The following is a 23,026-nucleotide window of genomic DNA, read 5'->3' as shown; positions in this document are numbered from 1 at the left end:
TCTTACCCTCTTAGAACACCTCTCATTTTGCCCCAGCTCCTTTTAAGATTCCTCCCCACAAGTGGTTGCCCCTGCTGGGGTCTCTCCTACTCACTTCTTTATTTATTTCCCCCTTTCACTGTCTTTTGGGAAGGTGAGACCCCCTCCCTGACTATGGCAGAGGGGGGCAGCTTGGCACTGGAAGATTTGGCTTGGAGTGGACAGCCAGACCTCTCCTGACCCTCCTTGCCCTCTGCCCTCCTAACTGGGGGGTTTCTGGTGTTGGGAAATTCCCAGGGAAAAGGCCCAGAAGGCTGAGCAGTGCTGGGTGCCAGGAGATGGAGGGAGTGGTGCCAGACCTGAGCATTCAGAGATCCCACCCTCCACTCATGGCTCGGTCCTATTTTATTGACATTCATTCATCGTTACATACTTGTTGAGCGCCTGCTATCCACCAGGTGCTACTGGGCACAGCAGGAGGAACAGATACCCTGGAAAGGGGTGAGGAGGTAAAGGGTGCTGGAAGTTGGAAGGAGAGTGACTAGGAATGTCCCACCTAAGAGAACAGGGCAGGAGCCGTTTGCTCTCAGTCACCCTAGTCTGTCCCATGGGTTAAAATCTTGGAAAGAGACAGAGAAGGGGATGGGCGATATCCCCGGAGGCCTCCCCCACCTCAGTTTATCTCACCAGAGACACTGAGTTGCCAAGAGACTGTGGGGTGGGGCCACCCCTGGTTCGTTCCTGGTGGGGCCAACATGAAAGAGGATCATTCTTCCCACTTTCCAGAGGGAGTACAGATGATGGAGGGGCAGGATTCACTCACGTACTCTACAGATCAGAGCCTGAAGCTCCATATTTTGATCTCAACATCTCTCATACATCCAAGTGACCAGCACAACCGCAGCCCCTCGTCCATCTTTATCCTTTGAGGGGCTTGACTGGTCTTTCCTATGGCACTGATGCCACTCAGTCCTCTCCCTTGGCTGCTGCTAGTGATATGTCCCTTCCAGGTGACTGCCCCATGGATGTGCACAGCCTTGGGACCCTGGGGCAGGCCCACGTGGAGGCCATAGCCAGTGTGGCTGTGGCTAGGCCCTGTCCTTATCTCTCTCCCAGGACAACGAGGTGGGCCCCAGTCATCCGAACAAGGTACCCTGAGTCTGATGTGTTGACACTGGTGGCAGGGTGGGAGACAGGACATCTTCTATCTCTTTTGCATCAGAGGTCACCTCCCTGACTCATGATATCTGGAACATGATAGGCATGGGACAGTGGCACCCTGATCAGGGGCTTTCTCTTTGTACATGGGTGGCTCTGAGGCCGTGTGTGTGTGTGTGTGTGTGTGTGTGTGTGTGCGCGCGTGGTGTGTGCATTGCTTTGTGTGTGTTTCGATAGCCGGGGTGCGTGTCTCACTGTGGGTGGGCACCGTGTCTCTGTTTCTGTGGCTGCAGTGTTTTGAGGGTGAGTGTGAATGCTATCAGCACCTCTTGTCCTCTGTGACTGGCTGTGGTGCTTGTGAGAGTGTGTAAGCGAGGCAGGGGCCTGGAGGGAGGGGAACACGTTTGTGTATGAGTTGGGGCGGTCTATGTGTGAATGTCTCTGTCTCTGAGTTTCTGTTTGTTTCCAGGGCTGTTTCTGACTGGGGAGCCCCTCTCTCAGTAGGGGGGTGTGTGTGTGTGTCGCTCTGGGTGTCTGTGGAGATGTCCTTATCAGAAGATGTGTCTGAGAGTCTGGGCTCAGCTGTGAGTGAGCCTGCATGTTTCGGGGAGCTATGGGTGGCCCATGTGTGTGCCACCCGTGCCTGGTGTCATAGTAGTGGTGGGTGAGGGACTCGAGGCCTTCTCTGCAGAGCAGTTCTTCACCGCTGGGTCTACAGATGTGACTGTCCTCAAAACCTTCCGGTGCCCTCTGCCTGCCCCCACTTGTCCACTCCCTTTGCTACCCCTCCCCTTCCCCAGGCCACAGTCAGCTGCTGCTGGAGCCTGTTACTTGGCCCCTGGTCTCCCCTACCCTCAGTACCTGTGGGCATCCCCTAGCACCACTGGGGGTGGCCTCAGTCCAGAGGTGATTCCAGGCATTGGCTGGGACACAGACTACAGACTTTGTTGTCCCCTTCTCCTGCCTGGTATGTGACTGTTTGTTTGTTTGTTGTTGTTTGTTTGTTTTCCAGAGCGAATGTTGGGGGAAGGATGGGGATGATGGCTTAGGAGGGGGTCCTGGCAAATAACCCTCTTGGTCCCAGCCCCAGCCCAGTGTCACCCCTACCCCAAAAGTCTGCCTTAGGTAAAGCCTCCAGCCAGAGTGTCCCTCGACTCAGCCCCTTCCAACTCCTCCCTGCCAGGAAAGCATTCAGGTGGCCCAGGACACCCTGGCATGGTGTTTCTTCCCCCAGGGGCGCCCTGGATGTCCCTCTCCTCTGCCAGTGGCTCTAAGGCCTGGGGATGTTGTCTGCTCGTGCCAGGCACCCCCGGGCCAGGCCATCTGCTGCCTCCATCTCCCTGCTGAGGCTGGCACCGGTCAGCAGGGTGCCTCGGCTTTGCCAAGAACCAACCCAGCCCCAGGGCTGCTCCTTCCTTGTACTAAGCCATCTGGAAGGGCCTTCTGGTCTCTAGGGAAGGTAGGGCAACCCTCGGTTACTGCAAATGAGGGGGACTCTCCAGCTTCCCATTTTAGAGATGCTAAGAGGGATGCGAGGAGCACTCCTCAATCCCAGCCAGCCACCGTCCCCAGTCTCCCCAACTCCCTTCACTGCCCCCAGCTCCCCAGCCATTGATTGCCCAGTGAGTGAGTTTCCTGGCATCTGGCTGCTCTGCTCTGTAAACTAGATCCATTATGCTGTATAGGCCTCTCTCTCTTGGCCTTGGCCCCTAGCCCCCCTCCTCCGACCCCTGCCCCATTCACCCTGATCCACCCGATCCACTCCTGCCCCAGGGTCTAGTTCTGATTCCACTCTGCTCCATTCAGACACTTTCTGCTTGTCCACCCAGAAGTCTAAATACTTTCTCTCAGCAGTTATGGCCACTCATCATCTGGCCTCAGCCTCCCACTCCCCACCCTTTGCAGCCTAATCTGCTACTTTCCCAGCTGCACCCCAGCCAACGTGGACTAGCGACTTCCCTCAACTCCGTCTCCCCTTGTTTGCCCCTGGGCACTTGCCCACGCCATACCCCCCTGCCCAGCAGGCCTCTCCTCCCAGTCTCCAGCTGCTGGTTTTTCCAGACCCATCTCAAATGCCACCTCTTCCAAGCACTGTTCCCTGGCCTGCCATTTCTCTGACCCCACAGCTCAGCTTTGTCACTGCCTCTCTTGTGACTGCCTCATGGGTTTGCTCTATCACCATCCTGTGTGCCTTTTCCCACCGGTAACTCTGGGAGGAGTCGCTGTAGCGCCTGCTTGGGGCCATCCTGGGTATACCATGGTGTTCCAGGTCTCAGTAGAGAATGGATGTATCAAGCATGACTTCCTTCCTGCTCCTGGGAGGGTGGTGGGCCCTTGTCCTAGGGCTGAGTGCTGAGTTCCAAGGGTCTCTAACCTGCCCCTGCCCCTCTTTTCCCCTCCTGAGCCCCCTCATAACCATCTCTTCTCTTATTTCCATCAGCAGCCAAACTACTGGAGTTTCAAGGTCAGTGTGTGATGCCTCTGCTCCCATGACAACTGCATGTGCTCTCCCTCCCCTGCCCCTGCCTCTCCCTTGCACAGGCTTTGCACTGGGGTGCGCGTCTGCACGGGCACCTTCTGGTATGGGCGGTGGGCCTTGAGGCTGCAGGCTGTGGCTGCTGCTTTGGGAGAGTCTGGGTTCGCCTGTCAGGGGCTTGGGGATGGAGTGGGAGTTTGGGCCACCCTTGCTGGGGGTCTGGGCTAGAAATTCTCAGTCCCCAGGCATCCCTAGCCCCTGAGGGGCATTTTGGAATGGCATACATTTTCCCTAGCCTGGAGAGACTGCTGGCTCTGAGTTAGGGACGTAGACCCTTGTTGTGGGCCCTCTTCTTTGAATTCATATCTCACCTCCCAGGGAGGCCCTGTAACTGTGATGGGTCCCTCTTCCTTTTCTTTCTCTCCACCATGGGGGCTGGTCAGTGTTAGGCAGGAGACTCTTAGTCCTACATCCTCAAGCCTTTTGTCTAAGTGGAGGGCTAAGCTCAGGGATAGGTACCTTCCTGCCTCCTCCTGAGCTCTGGCCTTTCCAAGCTGAGAGAGCTGTCTGCCCTTCCCAGGGTATCCTGCTGACCCCTGGGGGAGCAGCCTCAGGCACCTGCTTGCCTCCTGGAGTCTCTGGCCTCCCAAGTCCCAGGCATCATGACAGGAGGTGGGAGGCATCCCACCCAGACTCCCCAGGTGTCTTATTTGCATGCATTCTTCCTAGCACTGCAAGAAGTCCTTGAATCAGAGAATCATGGAGTCAAAGTCACGGTGTCAAGCATAGCCTCTTTGGAGGAGGCAGTTGAGGGTAGTGGTTAAGTGCATGGACCCCAGAGCCAGGCTGCTTAGTGGTTAATTCCATCCAGTGTGCTGCTAACTAGCTTGGTGACCTGGGGCAAGTTACATATCCTGTCAGCCATGGTTTCTCCTCTGTAGAGTGGAACCACAATGTCTGCATCATAAAATTGTTGTAAAGACAGGAAAAAAAGGCCGGATGTGCTGGGTCATGCCTGTAATCCCAGCACTTTTGTAGGCCGAGGCATGTGGAACGCTTGAGCCCAGGAGTTCGACACCAGCCTGGGCAATGTAGTGAGAAGTTGTTGGCTGAGGAGAGAGGCTGAGGTGGGAGGATCACTTGAATATGGGAGATTGAGGCTGCAGTGAGCTATGTTCGCACCACTGCACTCCAGCCTGGGTGACAGAGCAAGGCCGTATCTCAGGAAAAAAAAAAAAAAAAAAAAAGAAAGAAAAGAAAGAAAGGAAAGAAAAGAAAGAGAAAAAAAGAGGGGATGCATGTTCCTGGCAGTGCCTGGCTCCTGGTGAGGTAGCTCACCTCATTAGCTACTGAATCATGGACTCTGCCTTGATTCTCAAACCTAGAAATCAGAATCGCCTTAGGAACTTGTCAAAAATCTCGAACCTCAGGCTCCAATCCCCAGAGATTCTGGTTCAGTGAATATGGGGTCCTGGAAAGGGTATTTTAAAAAGCTCCCAAGTGACTCTTTCCTAGTCTATGGACAACCTCTGGGAATCTCAGATCCACGAGCACTCCCTGAAGCACCCTGGTGATAGGTGCTCTCTACCTCCCATGGCAACCCCTGTCCTATCTTTGGAGAGCTCTGCTTGACTCGCTGTTTTGTTCTTCTGCCATCTTCCTTATGGTGGGGAAGTCCTTCTGGATGTTTCACTTTCCTCTGCCCTATTGTCTCAGCCCAAGGATGGAGAGAAGTGGCAGCAGGTTTTCCCTCCCCTCGAGAGGGTTTTCTGTACAGGCTGTGAGAATGGAAAGGTGCCCATGGGGCTAGGAAGTGGTGGAGCATCTCTTCTCCCAGGGTTTCTGCCTTCTTGGCAGGCAGCAACCCCCAGGATCCCTGCCCTGCCTCCCTTCATTTGGACCCCTGTTCCACCTCCTTACTGGCACCTCACTGGTGTCCCCCCGGCACCATGGCCACCCCCTACTCTTCATCATTGCTGGCTGCCTCATGCTGCCTGAATTCTGTAGCCCCTCATCCGCACCAGCCTGGCAACCACTGACCTTTTAGTTGCCAGGCAACCCCATGACCACCAGACCAGACCTGGTTCCCCACACTGCTGCAGAGCTCCCCGCCCTTCAGCTGGGATGAAGGTGAGACAGAGGGGTGTGGGCTGGCACTGGTGGTCAGCCTAGAGCTGAGCCATAGCCTCTCAGTCACAAGCACAAGTGGCCCCTCCCTGCTGCCCCCGGCCCGTTTCTGTGCTGCCTTCCTCCTGCCAAGACCCGCGCCCGCCCAGTGGTCAAGGCATTGTGCTTGAGAGGGGAAGCTTCCTGATCCTCACATCTGATCTATTATGGTCCCCAAACCCTCAAGGCCACCTTGGGGACAGCTGGGCATACTGCCCATCAGAAGAAGACGCTCTCCCTTTAAGAGTGCTAATCCAATTGGAACATTAAATTGAGTTAATATGAAGATGGAGATTAATTAGGGGTAAATCAGGAATTGGGAAGAGAGGGAGCTGAAGAGGAGAATAAATCATTCCTTTTTAGAGATATTTTATTGTTGTCTTTTTTTAATTATAAAAGGAATCTATTCACACAGTTTTGTAGAGAAATCTATAAAGTCAAAAAAGGAAACTGTCAACCCTGAGATAACCAGTGTTAATGGTTTTGAGTGATTTGTTGTTAAAAATAGACAATTTGTTTTACAAAAAAATATAATTGGGCAACATTATTTCTTGACAGTATATGTATATGTAATACATATGTGTATATAATGCACATAACATGGAAAGATGTAGATCGGATTCATTATCTCACTCCTTGTACCAGTTTCTGTACAACCACCAGATTTCTTGCCCAGGGACTAGGGCAGAATGTCAGGGGCTGTGGTCCTGAGTGACATCCCCAGGTTTCAGCCAAAAGTAGGCTCTTAAAGTGTGGTTGAAATAATCCTGACTCCTCCTCCCCCACGGAGAGAGCCATCAAGCTATCCTGTGACATCCTTCCCTACCCCCAGCCAGATATCAGCCTCAGCTACAGCTTCAGAGAAGTGGCTGCTGTCTCTCAGAGGGTCCTGGGGGAGGTTGGCTGGCTGTGTGGCAGCATGTGCCTTGCAAGGAGGGGCTGAGGCCTGGCACATGTGTCATGTGTGCATGTGTGTCACATCAGACTTAACATGTGCATTGTGGGCACTGGGCAGGTCGTCTCAAATCCAGGTCCAGCTGGCTTTGAGAAGTTTGGGATAGTTTTCTCAGTCACCCTAAATCAAGGACATTCCCTCTGTCCAGCTCGTCAGGGTCTGCATCCCCTCAAAGCTGGGATCCTGGGGTCCCAGCTCTCTTTGCTTTCTCCCTGGGCCCTGCTTGCCACCCCACCCCCACCCTCTGAACTCCATGAAGAATAAATTATCTGCTCACAAACCCACCACTTAATTAATGTCTGGAACTAATGCCCCAATTTGCTCAACTATTCCGCTGCTCACCTCGGTAACAAATTTGTGTTGTTGTTGTTCTTCGGAAGCCTGAAATAGCAGCCGTGCCCATGGCTCCCACTCACATGGCCTCTTGTCTGTCTTCCCAGGGTGAGGGGTCCTTTGCCCACTCCTTACCTGCCAGGTGTCCCAGGGAGGCCAAGGCCGGGAGAGACTGGGGAACTCTCTTGTGGCCATGCCAGGAGTCTGTAATCTCTTTGGGTGTCACTGGCTGGCAGGACCTTCCCAGGCCTGGATATGGGCAGTGACAGGGGGTGCTCACCCTTGATTCCTCTTGCCCTGCCCGGCCCCTGCAGACCCGCAGCTCACGCCACACTCAGGGAGCCCAGCCCGGGCTGGCAGACCAGGCGGCAAAGCTGTCCTACGCCTCGGCCGAGTCGCTGGAGACCATGTCGGAGGCCGAGCTGCCCCTGGGTTTCAGCAGGATGAACCGCTTCCGACAGAGCCTGCCTCTCTCCCGCTCGGCCAGCCAGACCAAGCTGCGCTCCCCAGGTACTGCCCGCTCGGTCCACCCTCCCTCCCGGCACAGGCTCCTCCCTCTGCTCTTCACTCTCTGGAGCCCCCTCCTCCCCTGCAGCATGCCAGCTCGCCTCAAGCTCTGCTCTCTCTCCCTCAGCAACCCCAGCTCTCTCCATTTCTCTCTTGCCCTCAGCATCCCCACCCAACCCCTTTTCCTCCAAGCCTCCTCTCTCCCTCCTGCTTCCTTTTCTGTCCGTTTCTTTCATCCCTCCCTTCTCTCCCATCTCCCTTCTCTAACTCTCTCCAACCTCTCTCTCCATCAGCTCACTTCCTCTCAGTTTCCGTCCCACCTACTCCTACCCCTACTTCCATTTTCTTGTCCAAATTCCTCCAACTGCCTGGAGTCCAGTGAGTGCCTTGAGAGGCTGGAGACCCGGCCTGGCGCCCCCGCCGGCAGCATGAGAGGTGCCTGGGTGCACCTGCACTCGGGGGCGGCGTCTGGCCTCAGACCCTGCCGCTGCGGGGCTGGCGCAGCTCCCGAAAGCTCCCCGCGTTCTCCTGGAGGGCGGCGTGGAGACGGCGGCAGTGACAGCGGGAGCGGTGTCTCCTTCGCAGGGGTGCTGTTCCTGCAGTTCGGGGAGGAGACCCGGCGCGTGCACATCACGCACGAGGTCAGCAGCCTGGACACGCTGCACGCACTCATCGCGCATATGTTCCCGCAGAAGCTCACCATGGGCATGCTTAAGTCGCCCAATACCGCCATCCTCATCAAAGACGAGGCTCGCAACGTCTTCTACGAGCTGGAGGACGTCCGGTGGGCGTAGCCCCAGGGGGATGCGGGAGGGCTTTGCCACACTCCTCCTCTGCCGGGTGCTGGACCCCGCCGGCCCTTCCCCAGCTCCTTCCTGACCCGATCTCAGCCTTTCCCCTCCCCTCCCAGAGCCCTACCGCCCCGCCCCCTTCCTGGGCCATCTCAGCCCTACCCCCTCTCTAAATCATCCACCCCCGCTGGTTCCCTTTGCTTTGAGCTAACCTGAAAATGGCGCCTGAGACCAGGACGAGGCCGGGGTGGAGGCTGCTGGGCGTGTGTGCTTGTGGCAGGCAGCCTGAGCGAAGGATTTAGGAAAGAGGGGGCTCCCGGTGCCTCTGGCCACCCCTCTTCTCTTGGCCTGGAGAAGCCACCCCTTCTCATTGTGCACGGCTGGGAGATGGGTGGTGACCCCCGTCTCCCCGCCTCTCCCAGGGACATCCAGGACCGCAGTATAATCAAGATCTATAGGAAGGAGCCCCTCTATGCTGCCTTCCCTGGCTCACACCTCACCAACGGGGACCTCCGGGTATGGCTGGGCATGCCCAGGGCATTGGGGAGGCTGGGCACATGGGGTCCAGGGGAGCAGGGTCTGGGAAGTTGTCATCGGGAACCAGGGCCAGTTTTGGAGAAGGGAGCATAGGGGCTGAAGGGTTAGGAAGAGCCCCTCTCCCACCTGCTACTTTCCTCTCCATTCCGGGCCTGTCCACTTGGGATTTTGCTAATTTGCCTCCAGATATTCTAAGGCCTCTCTCAGGAGCTGGAGCCACCGCTTCCTCTTCTACTTCCCACCCCTCACGGTAGCTGAGCTGAAGGTTACCCCTCTGGTGCCTCTTCATCAGCCACCTTTTCCGCCATGCTGGAAACCCTGATGGGAAAGGGGCCCTAGACGCAGCAGGATGGAGGGAGGGCTGAGACCTGAAGGGACTTCCTAAGCGTCAGGGAGGAGATGCTGGCTGCTCAAGCAGGGGGAAGAGGTGTCTTTGGTGACCAGCCCCGTGGGGTTCCGGGCTGTCTTCTGCGCAGAGAGAGATGGTGTACGCGTCGCGGGAGTCGTCGCCCACGCGGCGCCTCAACAATCTGTCGCCAGCGCCGCACCTGGCGTCCGGCTCGCCGCCGCCCGGGCTGCCGTCGGGGCTGCCATCCGGGCTGCAGTCCGGCTCGCCGTCGCGCTCACGTCTCTCGTACGCCGGGGGGCGCCCGCCCTCGTACGCCGGCAGCCCGGTGCACCACGCGGCCGAAAGGCTAGGAGGCGCCCCGCCCGCCCAGGGCGTCAGCCCCAGCCCCAGCGCCATCCTGGAGCGGCGCGACGTGAAGCCGGACGAGGACCTGGCGGGCAAGGCGGGCGGCATGGTGCTGGTGAAGGGCGAGGGTCTCTATGCAGACCCCTACGGGTTACTGCACGAGGGCCGTCTGAGCCTGGCCGCGGCCGCCGGCGACCCGTTCGCCTACCCGGGAGCTGGCGGCCTCTACAAGCGCGGCTCGGTGCGCTCGCTAAGCACCTACTCGGCCGCCGCTCTGCAGTCCGATCTGGAGGACTCCCTGTACAAGGCTGCGGGCGGCGGCGGCGGCCCGCTGTACGGCGACGGCTACGGCTTCCGCCTGCCGCCCTCGTCACCGCAGAAGCTGGCCGACGTGGCAGGGCCTCCCGGAGGCCCCCCGCCGCCGCACAGCCCCTACTCGGGGCCGCCCAGCCGCGGCTCGCCAGTGCGCCAGTCCTTCCGCAAGGACTCGGGCTCCTCGTCCGTCTTCGCCGAGAGTCCCGGAGGGAAGACCCGCAGCGCGGGGAGCGCCTCGACAGCCGGAGCTCCCCCTTCGGAGCTCTTCCCTGGGCCTGGGGAGCGCTCGCTGGTGGGGTTCGGGCCGCCAGTGCCCGCCAAGGACACGGAGACCAGGTGAGGGACGTTAATCAGGCTTCAGGGACTGGGGGTGGGGGGTGCGCTGCGGAGAGGGTGCACGGCAGAGTCCGTGGCAGGTGTGTGTCCTGGACTGAGATCCCGGAGTCCTTTGGAGACCTTGAGTAGTCTTGAAGGGTCGCCAGAAAGCATCTTGGATGTGGCAGGGAGGGCACTGGAAAGACCAGCTTGTCATTTTCCTCCCATCCGCAAGACTCAAGGGGGTAGTTGAGAGGTCCCCAGACGAGGACTCTGGAGACTTGTGTTTGCATCCATTTTCTAAGCTTCGGTTTCCCCAACTGTAAAATTGAGGGGCTGAACCACTTTTAGTGGCTTTCCAGCTTAAGAGTTTGCAGCAGTGAGAGCTGTCCAGCACCGGGACAGCTGAAGTCCACTGGGGAGGAGGGTGCTATTGAGAAATGGCGACGGGGAAAGGAGCACATTCGGGTACCTAGCCTCCAGGCTGAGGAGCCCCTGCCCATCGCTCAGTCCCCTCCTAAGGGTGCAGGGCTGGAGGAGGTAACCAGGGCAGTAGGTAACCTGCGCCCTCAGGCAGCGCTGCTGAGCAGTGAGAAGCCATTGGCCTTCACACAGCTCTTACGTGGCCTGTGTGCCAGGCACTGCACACGCTACTGTCAGTGCCAAGCTGGGCAAACCCAGTTCCTGTCCTGGTCTAGTGGGGAGACACTCAACATACCTCCACTTCCCTTGGGTGGTGTGGAAGGAGGGGTTCCTCGGGGCTCCTGGGGTCTGTGGAATGTTTTTGGGAGGGGGTCAGGAGAAAGGCAGAGCAGGCAGGGGAAAGCATTGCCAGGCATGGAGAGATCAGCGTGCAGCCTTTAGGGAGGGAGTGAAAGGTGAGATGGGAGGCTTTGGACCTGATCCTTAGGCTTGGGGCCCTTTGGGTTGTCTGTGTTTTGGTAGCCAGGGATGGGACGGTGTTTCTTCTGGTTACCAATTTAGGAATGGGGGGCTGGGCAGGAGAGACCCTATGCTCAGAGGCGAGGTTGCCCAGACCCCCTTCCTCTCCAGGGAGCGCATGGAGGCTATGGAGAAGCAGATTGCCAGCCTCACAGGCCTGGTGCAGAGCGCCTTACTTCGAGGCTCTGAGCCTGAGACCCCCAGGTGAGGCCCCTCTCCCAACACCACTGCCAGGGCCTGGGGGTGGAGCAGGAGGAAGGGGAAATGGGCATCAGCTCTGCCAGTGTCTCACTGGGTGACCCTGGGTGAATCCCTTCCCTTCTCTGGGACTCTATCCTGACATCAGAGAGCTGGAGGAGATGACATCTAAGGTCCCACCCAGCTCTGGAGGTCTGGGGCTGGCCTGGACCCCCTAATGGCTTTTTTCCCTGTGCCACAGTGAGAAGATTGAAGGCTCCAACGGAGCAGCTACCCCCTCAGCACGTGAGTGACCCTCCCCCTCCCCCATCCTTGTTCTCTCAGAGGCTGCTTCCTAATCTATAAAGTGGGGATTAAGCAATAGCTACATCACTAGCCTTAGCCCAAGAGGTCTTTGCCCTGGCACTTTGGTCCCCACCCTTAGGGCTAGCCACTTGGGGCAGGTAGTCAGAGCCACGGGGTTCTCTGGCTATGTGGTGGAGAGTAGGGAGGACGCTGTCCCAGCCCAGTCCTTCCCAGGCTCACAGTTTGTTCACTTTCTCCCATCCTCGTGGTCCTCTGCAGCCTGTGGGTCAGGCGGCCGGAGCAGCGGGGCTACCCCTGTGTCCGGCCCGCCCCCGCCCTCGGCCAGCAGCACCCCTGCAGGGCAGCCTACCGCCGTTAGTCGGCTACAGATGCAGCTTCACCTGCGAGGCCTGCAGAACAGCGCCAGTGACTTGCGCGGCCAGCTCCAGCAGTTGCGCAAGCTCCAGGTACCGCCCCGTCCCGGGCATCGCCCCACCAACGCCCACCTACTGGCCGAAGCCCCTTGCCACAAGTCCCGTCCCATCCCCTACTACCTCATCCTTTTCCCAGAGCTCCCACGCCCGAGTCCTTCGCCACTCACTGGTCTCTCTCCGAACCCTTTCTCCCCTTCCCCTTTCTTGAGCTTCTGCCCCCTCGCTGAACCTCCGCTTCCTCACCAAGGCCCTACCCCTCGCCCGTATCCCTCTCATTGAGCCCTCCTTCTCCTTCCCTGAGTCCCCATCGCCCTCCTGGAGCCCCAGTCACCCACTGAGCCCCTCCTTCGTCAGTATCCCTCGGGGCAGTTCCAGTTCCTTCCTGCCCTGCAACCCTTTCCCTAAGTCAGCGAGAGCCCTTCCCCCAAGTCCCCTCAGCTCCTCCCTCCTGAGCCCTGACAGTCTCCCCCGGCCCTGCCTGGCAGATGGTCCCACCTGTCAGGAGCTTGGCATCGCCGTGTCCGCTCCTCAAGCGGGCCCAGGGCCCCTCAGGTGAGGATAATGAGCAGAGACAGGCTGGGGAGGGGGCAGAGAATTGCCATCTGGGCAAAGGATAAGATCTCGCCCACCCCCGCCATTCAGGCTTGGAACTGGGTTGGATCAATGGTTAACTTAGTCTTCCTGTCCCAGCCGTGGAAACTCTATCAAACGCCAGCGCTTGAGTCCTTCATTCCAGTCCCGTCCCCATTCCGGGATGATGGAAGCCACAACCATGCGGCCGCACTGTTGGCAGGGACCTACATAGGGCCACACCTTGTCGCGCAAATATTCCCAACCCCTTCTCCTGCCTCATATTCCCCAGAACTTAACCTTGCCCTCCTCCCCCTGCAATAACCACCCCGTCACTGCTGCTTGCGGCCACAGCCATGCAGCTGCCCCTTTGCATGGCCCATTTAAACGCTCCCCCCTCCACGATCCCCATCCGTTCTCCTCCTGCCTTCCCTAGAAGTTAGCCCTCTGCCCCTGCCCTTCGCCATCCCACCCCTTCGCTGCTGCCTGAGGCGGAGCCAAGCAGCTGCATCTTCTGCTGAGCCCCGCCCTGGATTGGGCAATCCTCTTCCCGCCTTCTCCCGTCCCTTCCCCTGCCGCGCGCCTCCGCTCCCCCCACCCGGGTCCATCCGTCCGTGCGTCCCGCAGCTACAGAACCAGGAGTCGGTGCGCGCGCTGCTGAAGCGCACGGAGGCAGAGCTGAGCATGCGCGTGTCGGAGGCGGCGCGGCGGCAGGAGGACCCGCTGCAGCGGCAGCGCACCCTGGTGGAGGAGGAGCGGCTGCGCTATCTCAACGACGAGGAACTTATTACCCAGCAGCTCAAGTGAGGCTGGGCCCGCGGGGGAGGGAGAAGTGGGGGTGCGGCCGGAGTACCTGCCACCTGGTTTCCCTGGGAGGCGCAGCTCCCTTCCCTCGAGTCACAGGTGGCGTTGGTCTGTTCTGAAGCCTGATTTCCTTCTCTGGCCTGATTTCTGTGTGACCCACAAACCTTTGATCGGCTGGCATTATTCCTGATTTCTTTTTTCTGGCTTGATGCCTGCTTTGCTATGGTCTTGCTTCATAATGATCCACACTCAGGCTTCCTGTGGCCTGCAGCTTCACTGTCATCTGGCCAGCTGCCTGATTTCCCTCTGCCCTCTGCCTACTTTCATTCTGGCCTTTGACCCGTGCAAAGTGACCCTCGGGTAGTGCGTTCAGGTGGAGCGTTCAGGTGCCGCCACTGCTCCAGCCTAGCGCTGACCAGCCACCATTGGATATCTGATTCCCTGATCTCTGAGTCCAGATATAGCCAAGGAAAACCCACCTTCCTTCCTAGTGCAGCTGGAACAGGGCTGAAGTGTTTTCAGAAGGAAGGAGGAATTGTGAACACTCCGCCTCCACATGCTTAGGCATGGAGGGGTTAACAGAAGACAGTCTTCTGATCCAAATTTAGCAAATGGCTGTCTGGCCAACCATTCCATTGTCTGGCACCTTTGAAGGGAGATGCTGCCTTTCAGTGTCCATTCAGGGAGTGAGCACCCCCACCCTGCTTTCCCTCGACAGTGATAGGGATCTGAGACAAGAGGCCCTGCTCCTTCCTGTGGACCCCCTCTTGGTGACACAAGGCACTAGGGGACCTGGAGTCCAGTGCCAGCCCTGAGGTGCTGAGTGATCAGGGCAGTTCCTGCCCCTCTCTGTGTCCCAGTGTCCTCATCTGTACCCAGCATTAAGCTTTTCACCTCTCTTTTCAACAAGGGGTTGAGTTGTACTGGCTGGGGACTCCGGGAGCCAGGAGAGGCTGCTCCTTGGAGCCCAGCTTCCTCACTAAGTCATAAATGAGCCTCTTGCTAGGGGCTCCTTGAGATGGGTCGCTGCTCCTCAGTCTGGGGCCCACATAGCCTAGTGGTACATGTGCATTTCAGCAAGACCCAAGGCAACAATTCCCATGACACCATGTAGCTGAAATAGGGTAAGGGGCCTCCCCAAGGGGACATAAGCCAGGAGCAGCCACCCCATCACTCTAGGTGTGATAACTTAGTGATGACTCCAGCCAGATCTCCAAGCAGATTGGCAGGTACCATCTCTCCTCACCCAGGGAATTCCATTTCTCCAGATTTTCTATCCTTTCCTTGTCCCTTTTCATTCAGCCCAGAGGAGGGGGGTTGGAATATTCAAAAGGAATTTTACTGAGACATTAAAGGAAAATTAAAGGAGATCTAAAAGCACAGAGCTAGAAGATACGAAAGGACAGATTTATGCCACTGTCATTATAAGTGTTTGGTCCTTGGCTCCCTGAGAACCTTGGTTCTCCAGGAACACAGACTCCACACCCCCTGCCCCATTATCAAACCCATTATTCAGGGAGCTTGGGACCTGCAGTACTGTTTCTGGCAGGATTCTCCATCCTCCTGAAAGAGGGCTCCTGCCTCTACTGGGTTGGGCAGATTCTGGGCTTCAACTTGGCCATGAAGGCCCTCCCTGCCCAGCTCCCATAGCCTTCCCAGGCTTTAACCCTGCAGCCCCCCTACCCCACACTCTGGCCATAACCCCTGCACACTTACTCTTGCTTCAATTTGCTATGCCCCTTCCTCTTTCCTGGCAACTTGCTGGAAGTTAAAACTGGTTCTGTTTCATTCAACTTGACTCACTCACCTGTTCATCTAGCCCAGCACTTAAGGTCTGTCTGGGCATTGCCTTTAGGTGCAGCCTCTGCTGACTGAGACCTTTTAGGTCCTGGAATCCACCTTTGCCTAACCCAGGGCGAGCTTTGTAGGTATGCCACCTGTGCAGTCATTCAGGGCCCCACGCTTGGAAGGGCCCCATGCTTGGTATAATGCTCTGCTGTTGCCATCTTGAAATTCTTAATAATTTTTAAACTAGAGGTGACATTTTCATTTTGCATTGGGCCCCATAAATTATTTAGCTGGTTCCATTTTGACTCTTCCCTGTTGACCCCTCCAGGACTAAATCTGGGTTTGGAAAGCCTAGCCACTTTTTCATCCAGTGTCTAGACTAGCTGGCCTGGGACTCATTTGCAGAACTTGCCCAGGTTAGAGGCCGCACAACTTTGGCAGATTGGATGATGAGAAAATCAAGTGGGGAGGCCTAGTCCCTCCTGCCTGAGAGTTGCAGTGTTGTCATCTCCTGAAGTCTTATTTGAGTCCTTTTTTTTTTTTAATTATTATTATTATTATGCTTTAAGTTCTAGGGTACATGTGCATAATGTGCAGGTTTGTTACATATGTATACTTGTGCCATGTTGGTGTGCTGCACCCATCAACTCGTCAGCACCCATCAACTCATCATTTACATCAGGTATAACTCCCAATGCAATCCCTCCCCCCTCCCCCCTCCCCATGATAGGCCCCGGTGTGTGATGTTCCCCTTCCTGAGTCCAAGTGATCTCATTGTTCAGTTCCCATCTATGAGTGAGAAATGCGGTGTTTGGTTTTCTGTTCTTGTGATAGTTTGCTAAGAATGATGGTTTCCAGCTGCATCCATGTCCCTACAAAGGACACAAACTCATCCTTTTTTATGGCTGCATAGTATTCCATGGTGTATATGTGCCACATTTTCTTAATCCAGTCTGTCACTGATGGACATTTGGGTTGATTCCAAGTCTTTGCTATTGTGAATAGTACCGCAATAAACATACATGTGCATGTGTCTTTATAGCAGCATGATTTATAATCCTTTGGGTATATACCCAGTAATGGAATGGCTGGGTCATATGGTACATCTAGTTCTAGATCCTTGAGGAATCGCCATACTGTTTTCCATAATGGTTGAACTAGTTTACAATCCTTATTTGAGTCCTTTACATGACAGTCTCTTCCTCTTCTGAGTGATGTTTGGGAGTGACCATTTTATAAAACTGGCACAGCTTGGACCAGTCAGGTATCACACATATGAGCAGGGGAGTTATTCTTTCCCATGTGGTAGGGCGAGGGCTGGGCTAGGACAGTGTATGGATTGGGGGCAGCATGGGTGATGTTGGTGTAGTGTGGGAATGAGATGCAGCAGAACCAGTGGCTGATGTCAGATGTGAATAGATCCTGCTCTGCCACAAAATGGCTGTATGACCTTGGACTAACTAGTTAATCTCTTTGAATATCTTTTTTTCCTTTTTTTTTTTTTTAAATGACAGAGTCTTAGTTAGGATAGCTGATTAATTAGGGTAGCTTGCTATAACAAATAAGCTCCCAAATTGTTTAATAATTCAAAAGTAATAAACATATCTTTCTCATGGAATAGTATTGGGTGTGTTAGGCGGGTGGCTCTCTTCTCCATGCAGTCATTCAGGGACTCAGGCCGATGGAGATTCTGCTGTCTTCAACATGTGTTTTCCAAGATCACCCAGAGAGTTCCAACTTACGAAAAAAGAAAAAGGAGCATGGAGGATCTTACACGGGAGGTTTTTGTGGGCCAGGTCTGGAAGCAGCATGTGCCCCTTCCACTCATCTTCCATTGGGTAGACTTCAGTTAAATGGCCACTTATCACTGCAAGGTGGGCTGGGATGTGTAGTCTAGGCTCTGAGCCACTGTTTGTCTGTGTGTAAGCTGGAGATGATAACTGTTCCCACCTCCAGGATTTGTTTTGAGGATTAATCAAAGTAATGAAAGCCAAGGCCTGAGTGTGGCACCTGGCATACAGTAAGTGCATAATACAGGATAGCTCTTTAACTGGTAGTGCTGCTAAGTCACAAGCTTTTGCCCTTGACTCCAACCCAGTCTGTCTTTTCACCTGTTAGTTGGATGAAGATGGGTAAGGTGTGCTGATAAGATTTGCTGATGACACAGAGCTTTAAGCGGGAGCAAATCTGTTGGATAATAGAACTGAAATTCAAAAGTTGTTTGCACCTAGATTGAGCTGAAATCCAACGGATGGGATTTGACAGGAATGTATATAAAGTTCCACATTTGGGTCAGAGATGTCAGCGACTCAAGTACAGAACTGAGATGACCTACCTGGGCAGCAGTTCCTTCTCTCCCTTGTTCATTCATTCCACATTATTTCCCAGAAATCTAGTCTGCACCAGGCACCATGCCAGGTGCTAGAAACCAGAGATGAATCTGGAAGACATGGTCCTTGCCTGCCTGGGGTTAGTAGTCCAGAAGGCTGCACAACCCAGCCAACAGGAGCTTCAGCGGTTTGGAGGGCAGGAAGCAGACCCAGCAACCACAAGGGGAAGGGCTGGAGGAGAGCTTCCCATTGAGACCTGAGGATCAGTGGGAGTTAGCACGTGTGTGTGCGTGTATGTGTATGAGTGAATGGAATAGTCTAGGCAGAGAAAACAGCATTATAAAGAGCCAGAGAGGGCAGCACATGTAGCACCTCAGAGCAGTTCTGAAGGGTTCTAAGCAGAAGCCAGATGGGACGAGGGGTACAGCGGCACGGAAAACAAGAGCAGCTCCCAGGCACTGAGCCCTTGCCGCCTGCATTAGCTCATCCAATCCACCTGATGGCCCCCATGAAGGGGGAACTCTTTTCTTTTTTCTTTTTTTTTGAGACAAAGTCCCACTGTGTTGCCCAGGCTGGAGTGCAGTGGCACGATCTCGGGCCGCTGCAACCTCCCATCCTGGGTTCAAGTGATTCTCCTGCCTCAGCCTCCCAAGTAGCTGGGATTACAGCCACATGCCACCATGGCCGGCAAATTTTTGTATATTTAGTAGAGACGGGGTTTCGCCATATTGGCTAGTTGGTCTCGAACTCCTGACCTCAGGTGATCTGCCCGCCTCGGCCTCCCAAAGTGCTGGGGTTATAGGCATGAACCACCACACCTAGCGGGGAACTCTTACCATCCCTATTTTTTGGTCGAGGAGGTTGAAGTCCAGAGATATTAGGTAACTTGCCCAAGATCTCTCCTCTGGCAAGGGCAGAGCTAGGATTGGAGCTTAGATCAGTCTGACTCTAGAACCAAGTTTTCAACTACCATCTTCCTGCCCTTCTTGGCTGCACTGAAAAGTTTGGATGTTAGCCTCAGGATGATGGGATCCATCAATGGCAGGAGTGATGACCTGATCTGATTTACAGTTTAGAAGAATATAGGGTCTTAAATGACACAAGTTCAGCATACACTAGCTGAAAATCTAAAGCAGCTTTGGCCCTCAGGAAAGAGACTGTGTGGCTGGATCATTTGGGAGAAGGGCAATGAACATGGCAGTTTCCTCTGAAACAAGAGACCTCCCCAGGGGCACGTGCTCTGCCTCTGGTTCTCTGAAAGGCAACCAAGTTCTCTCTGCTTCCTTGGCAGAATAGAATCAGGGGATGCAAGTTACAATGAGAGATGCTGGGGCAGATATTGCTGAGGATCAGAGCTTCCAAGGGGGACAGATGGTGCAGGGCACCTCTTAGGGAGAGCTTCTGAAGTCTCCTCATCTCTGAGATTTGGCATTGCAGATTTTACTTGAGCATGTGGTTGGTGGCTGGCTTTTATGTTTGTTTGTTTTTGAGACAAGGTCTCCCTCTGTCACTTAGGCTAGAGTGCAGTGGCACAATCACGGCTCACTGCAGCCTCAACCTCCCAGACTCAAGCGATCCCCCTGCCTTAGCCTCCCCAGTAGCTGGGATTACAGGCACCTGCCACTACACCCAGCTAATTATTTTATTTTTTTTGCAGAGACGAGGTCTCCCTATGTTGCCCAGGCCGGTCTTGAACTCCTGGGCTCAAGAGATCTGCCTGCCTCAGCCTCCCAAAGTACTGGGATTACGAGCATGAGCCACCACGCCCAGCCTCCTGCTTTTACTTTTGATCCAACTGGTGGCCTGATTTCTTTCCAGCTGCCCAATTTCAGGGGGCTGGGCTGGCATCTCAGGCCAAAAGAGCTGAGAGGGTCTCTCTGTGGCTGCAGTGACCTGGAGAAATCGGTGGAGAAGATCCAGAGAGACGTGTCCCACAACCACCGGTTGGTTCCTGGCCCCGAGCTGGAGGAGAAGGCACTGCTGCTGAAGCAGCTCGGGGAGACGCTGACGGAGCTCAAGGGTGGGTCTGGGGCCTGCGAATGCAGCATGTTGTCCAGGGCGGGGGAGTCTGCCATATTCCAGCCACCATCCCCTCCTCCCAGTCTGCGGTGCTCTCTCTGGCCCCGGCTCATACCTTCCTGTCTCCGAAGCTCACTTCCCGGGCCTGCAGAGCAAGATGCGGGTGGTGCTGCGCGTGGAGGTGGAGGCGGTGAAGTTCCTGAAGGAGGAGCCCCAGCGCCTGGATGGGCTCCTCAAGCGCTGCCGCGGGGTCACGGACACACTGGCCCAGATCCGAAGGTCATTCTGTCCCTGACCTCTGATTTCCCATGGGGTCACACACTGGGCCCAGACCCATAGGTCAGACTGAACCCTTACCCCAGCTCCCCCAAAGGTCACTGACGTGCCGACTGAACTGGCATCTCAGCTCTGCTTTGTGACCCCTGCATGCTGTAGACCTGGCTTCCTCTTATACCAGGGGCAGTCACTCCTCCCCAGGCCCTCCCACCTCTCCTGCAGCATCCCAGGATGCTGCCTCCCACCCCTTCTCCCTCAGGCCAGCCTTCCCGCAGAAGGGTCATCACCTGCTGGCCTCACAGCTGCTCCCAACTCTCCCAACCCCAGGCAAGTGGATGAGGGTGTGTGGCCACCCCCCAACAATCTCCTGAGTCAGTCCCCAAAGAAGGTGACGGCAGAGACTGACTTCAGCAAGAGCGTGGACTTCGAAATGCCACCCCCCAGCCCCCCACTGAATCTGCATGAGCTGAGCGGACCAGCTGAAGGAGCCTCTCTTACCCCTAAGGGGAGCAACCCCACCAAAGGCTTGGACACTCCTGGCAAGAGAAGTGTGGACAAGGCTGTGTCTGTTGAGGTGCTGGGGCCAGGGATTGTGGGTGGGGCTGTGAGCCAGGTTCACACATTCTTACGACCATCCTTCCTAGGGTGGGGAGTGCCAGTCATATGGGTCTTTTTCCTTGGTGGAGGAGGGCCAGTGCCCTAATGGAAGTCTAACAGGCATAATGAGGGTGACATTAGCCCTTCTAGACAGAAAGCATATTATGAAGCTACAATAATCAAAGCATTATGATGTTTGCCCAAGAATAGACTATGTAGTCAGTGAAATAATAGAATGCCCAGAAATAGATCTAAGTTTATCATGAATGTAGTATATAATGAGGATGGCATTCCTACCCATGGGGATGCCATGTCATACCCACAAGAAGTCAAAGAGTTTTCCTGGAGGTGGGATCAAATATGAGGCTTCCTTTTCTATTCCTTGCCTCTGTGGCTTGGGGGAGGAGGCTGAGGCCCCAGAGTTCCTGGAGCGGGAGAGCTACCTTGGTCCTGACTCCTGGCTCCCTCTTAAGGCTGCAGAGCGAGACTGGGAGGAGAAGCGGGCAGCCCTGACCCAGTATAGTGCCAAGGACATCAACCGGCTGCTGGAAGAGACACAGGCAGAGCTGCTCAAGGCCATCCCTGACCTGGACTGTGCCAGCAAGGCCCATCCAGGCCCAGCTCCCACTCCAGACCACAAGCCCCCCAAGGCCCCCCACGGCCAGAAGGCAGCCCCCCGAACGGAGCCCAGCGGGAGGAGGGGCTCAGGTATGGGGAGTAGTAGGGCTGGTGAGGAGCCCAGTGTCGGGGAGTGCCCTCCTCGGGAGCTCAGGCTGATGGGGGAGGCACTGGGGACTCAAGATCATTGTGGCCGGGCTGCCAGACAAGGGAGGCCCTGGGACATCAGCGGCCACTAAAGGGAGACTGGGACCCAGAAGGACAGGGTGAGCTGGATTCCATCCCGGCTTTTCCCACTGTCCTGGGAAGGGAGCCGCTGAGAGGACCAGGCAGGGAGGACAAGCAAGTCCAGGCAGAGTCATCCGCCTCCACGACTTGGCTGGGTGCATGCCACAAACCAGGCTGTGTTGAGGGTGGGTTCCAACGCTGATACTGACACAGTTCCCGTGGTCCCCAGCCTGAGTCACGGTCCCGGGGTAGGCAGAAATCCAGACCAGAAGTGGCAGTCATCATTCCTTCATTTTATTCATTCCTGCAATGTATATTTGTTAAGCACCTACTGTGGGCTAGGTGCTAGAGATACGGAAATAAGACAGGGCTTGCTTTCAAAGAGCTCAGAATTTAGTGGGGGAAATAACACTGACATTTGTGTGTATCAAGCACTTGCTCTGTGATAAGAACTGTTCCATTGTTTTTAATGTATTCATCCTTAACAGTTTTATAACAAGCCCAGGAGGCAGATATGGTAGTTATTCCCATTTTACAGAGGAGGACATAGGCTCAAAATGATTAAGTAATCTGTGCCGGGCCATGCCTAGTATGTAAACCAGAAATAGAATGCAGATGTTAAAGGTAGTAGCAGAGGTGAATGCTGGCACTGTGCAGTCCTGGTGGAGGCCCTAGGAGGGCAGGAAGGCTTCCCTGAAGAGGTGACTTTTCACTGAAGTCTTGCAAATGAGTGGGCACTTCCCCAGCCAGTGAGAGAGGGTACTCCAGGGTGAGGGAACAGTGTGTGCAAACGCCTGGAGGGGTGTGTGTGTGTGTGTGTGTGTGTGTGTGGTGTGGCCTGAACAGGGTCCAACCTGGGGAGCAGCAGGCAGAGCTGAGGCTGAAAGCCTGGTAGGTGCAGAGGTGCTGGCCTAAGGAGCTTGGACATGGTTTGGGGTGATGGGGAGCCACTGCAAGATCAAAGGCAGGGGAATGTCATGGTTAGAGTGACCTCTCTGCAGGTTACCCTGGAAACAGGGCTGGAGGACTAATTGGGGGAAAGGAGAGCCCAGTGGGAGGGGCCAGGATCCCTGGAGGAGAGATGGAGAGCTGAGCCAGGGCAAGGGTGAGGGGCAATGGGAAAGAGGTCGTTAGAGCAGCGCCTCTCTAACTTGAATGTGCGTCCGTCACCCTAGGATCTGTTCAACCAGATCCTGATTTAGCAGCCCAGGAGCGGGGCCTGAGCTGCAGTTCTGACAAGCTTCCAGGCGCTGCCAGTACTGCTGGTCCACAGACCACACTTGGAGTAGCAAGAGTGCTGTCAGGAGAGGGACAGAGCTTGGGGCTGGAGTGCAGGAGGAGATAAGAGAAGGAGGGGGCCTGTGTTCTTGCCCCCAGGCTTGCTTCTCACTTCCTCCTGGTCCTCCCTGGAGGAGGAAGCAAGGTTTATCCCCTTCAAGTTAAATGTAGTGCACTGACTCCAGAGTTGCAGGCCCGCTGATCCCCGGCCCCTTGGTGCCTGCAGATGAGTTGACAGTGCCCCGATACCGCACAGAGAAGCCCTCCAAGTCACCCCCGCCGCCCCCTCCCCGCCGGAGCTTCCCCTCCTCCCACGGCCTGACCACCACACGCACTGGAGAGGTGGTGGTCACCAGCAAGAAGGACTCGGCCTTCATCAAGGTACCACTCCCACCTCAGACAGAGGGCCGGGGGACTGAGTTAGGATGAATCC

General features: G+C 55.7%; 1 protein-coding gene across 3 annotated transcripts in view; it reads left to right on the top strand.

Annotated features, from left to right (window-relative positions):
- SRCIN1 (SRC kinase signaling inhibitor 1) overlaps positions 1-23,026 on the top strand; it is a 77,098-nt gene that overhangs the window by 35,169 nt on the left and 18,903 nt on the right. The window contains exons 3-16 of one of the 3 annotated variants that reach the window (XM_025361816.1): positions 3,581-3,601; positions 7,382-7,577; positions 8,160-8,358; positions 8,788-8,881; positions 9,379-10,247; positions 11,280-11,372; positions 11,608-11,651; positions 11,931-12,118; positions 13,283-13,458; positions 19,467-19,597; positions 19,728-19,875; positions 20,200-20,446; positions 20,943-21,177; positions 22,820-22,974. In XM_025361816.1, the coding sequence (XP_025217601.1) occupies positions 3,581-3,601; positions 7,382-7,577; positions 8,160-8,358; positions 8,788-8,881; positions 9,379-10,247; positions 11,280-11,372; positions 11,608-11,651; positions 11,931-12,118; positions 13,283-13,458; positions 19,467-19,597; positions 19,728-19,875; positions 20,200-20,446; positions 20,943-21,177; positions 22,820-22,974 (2,796 nt within the window). Of the gene's footprint in view, positions 1-3,577; positions 3,602-7,381; positions 7,578-8,159; positions 8,359-8,787; positions 8,882-9,378; positions 10,248-11,279; positions 11,373-11,607; positions 11,652-11,930; positions 12,119-13,282; positions 13,459-19,466; positions 19,598-19,727; positions 19,876-20,199; positions 20,447-20,942; positions 21,178-22,819; positions 22,975-23,026 lie in introns of all 3 variants that reach the window. The other 2 variants (XM_025361817.1, XM_025361814.1) reach the window with 2 other exon arrangements.

The sequence above is a fragment of the Theropithecus gelada genome, chromosome 16, assembly GCF_003255815.1.
Source record: "Theropithecus gelada isolate Dixy chromosome 16, Tgel_1.0, whole genome shotgun sequence".
Lineage (NCBI taxonomy): Eukaryota > Metazoa > Chordata > Mammalia > Primates > Cercopithecidae > Theropithecus > Theropithecus gelada.
This window is presented reverse-complemented; position numbering and strand designations above follow the sequence as displayed.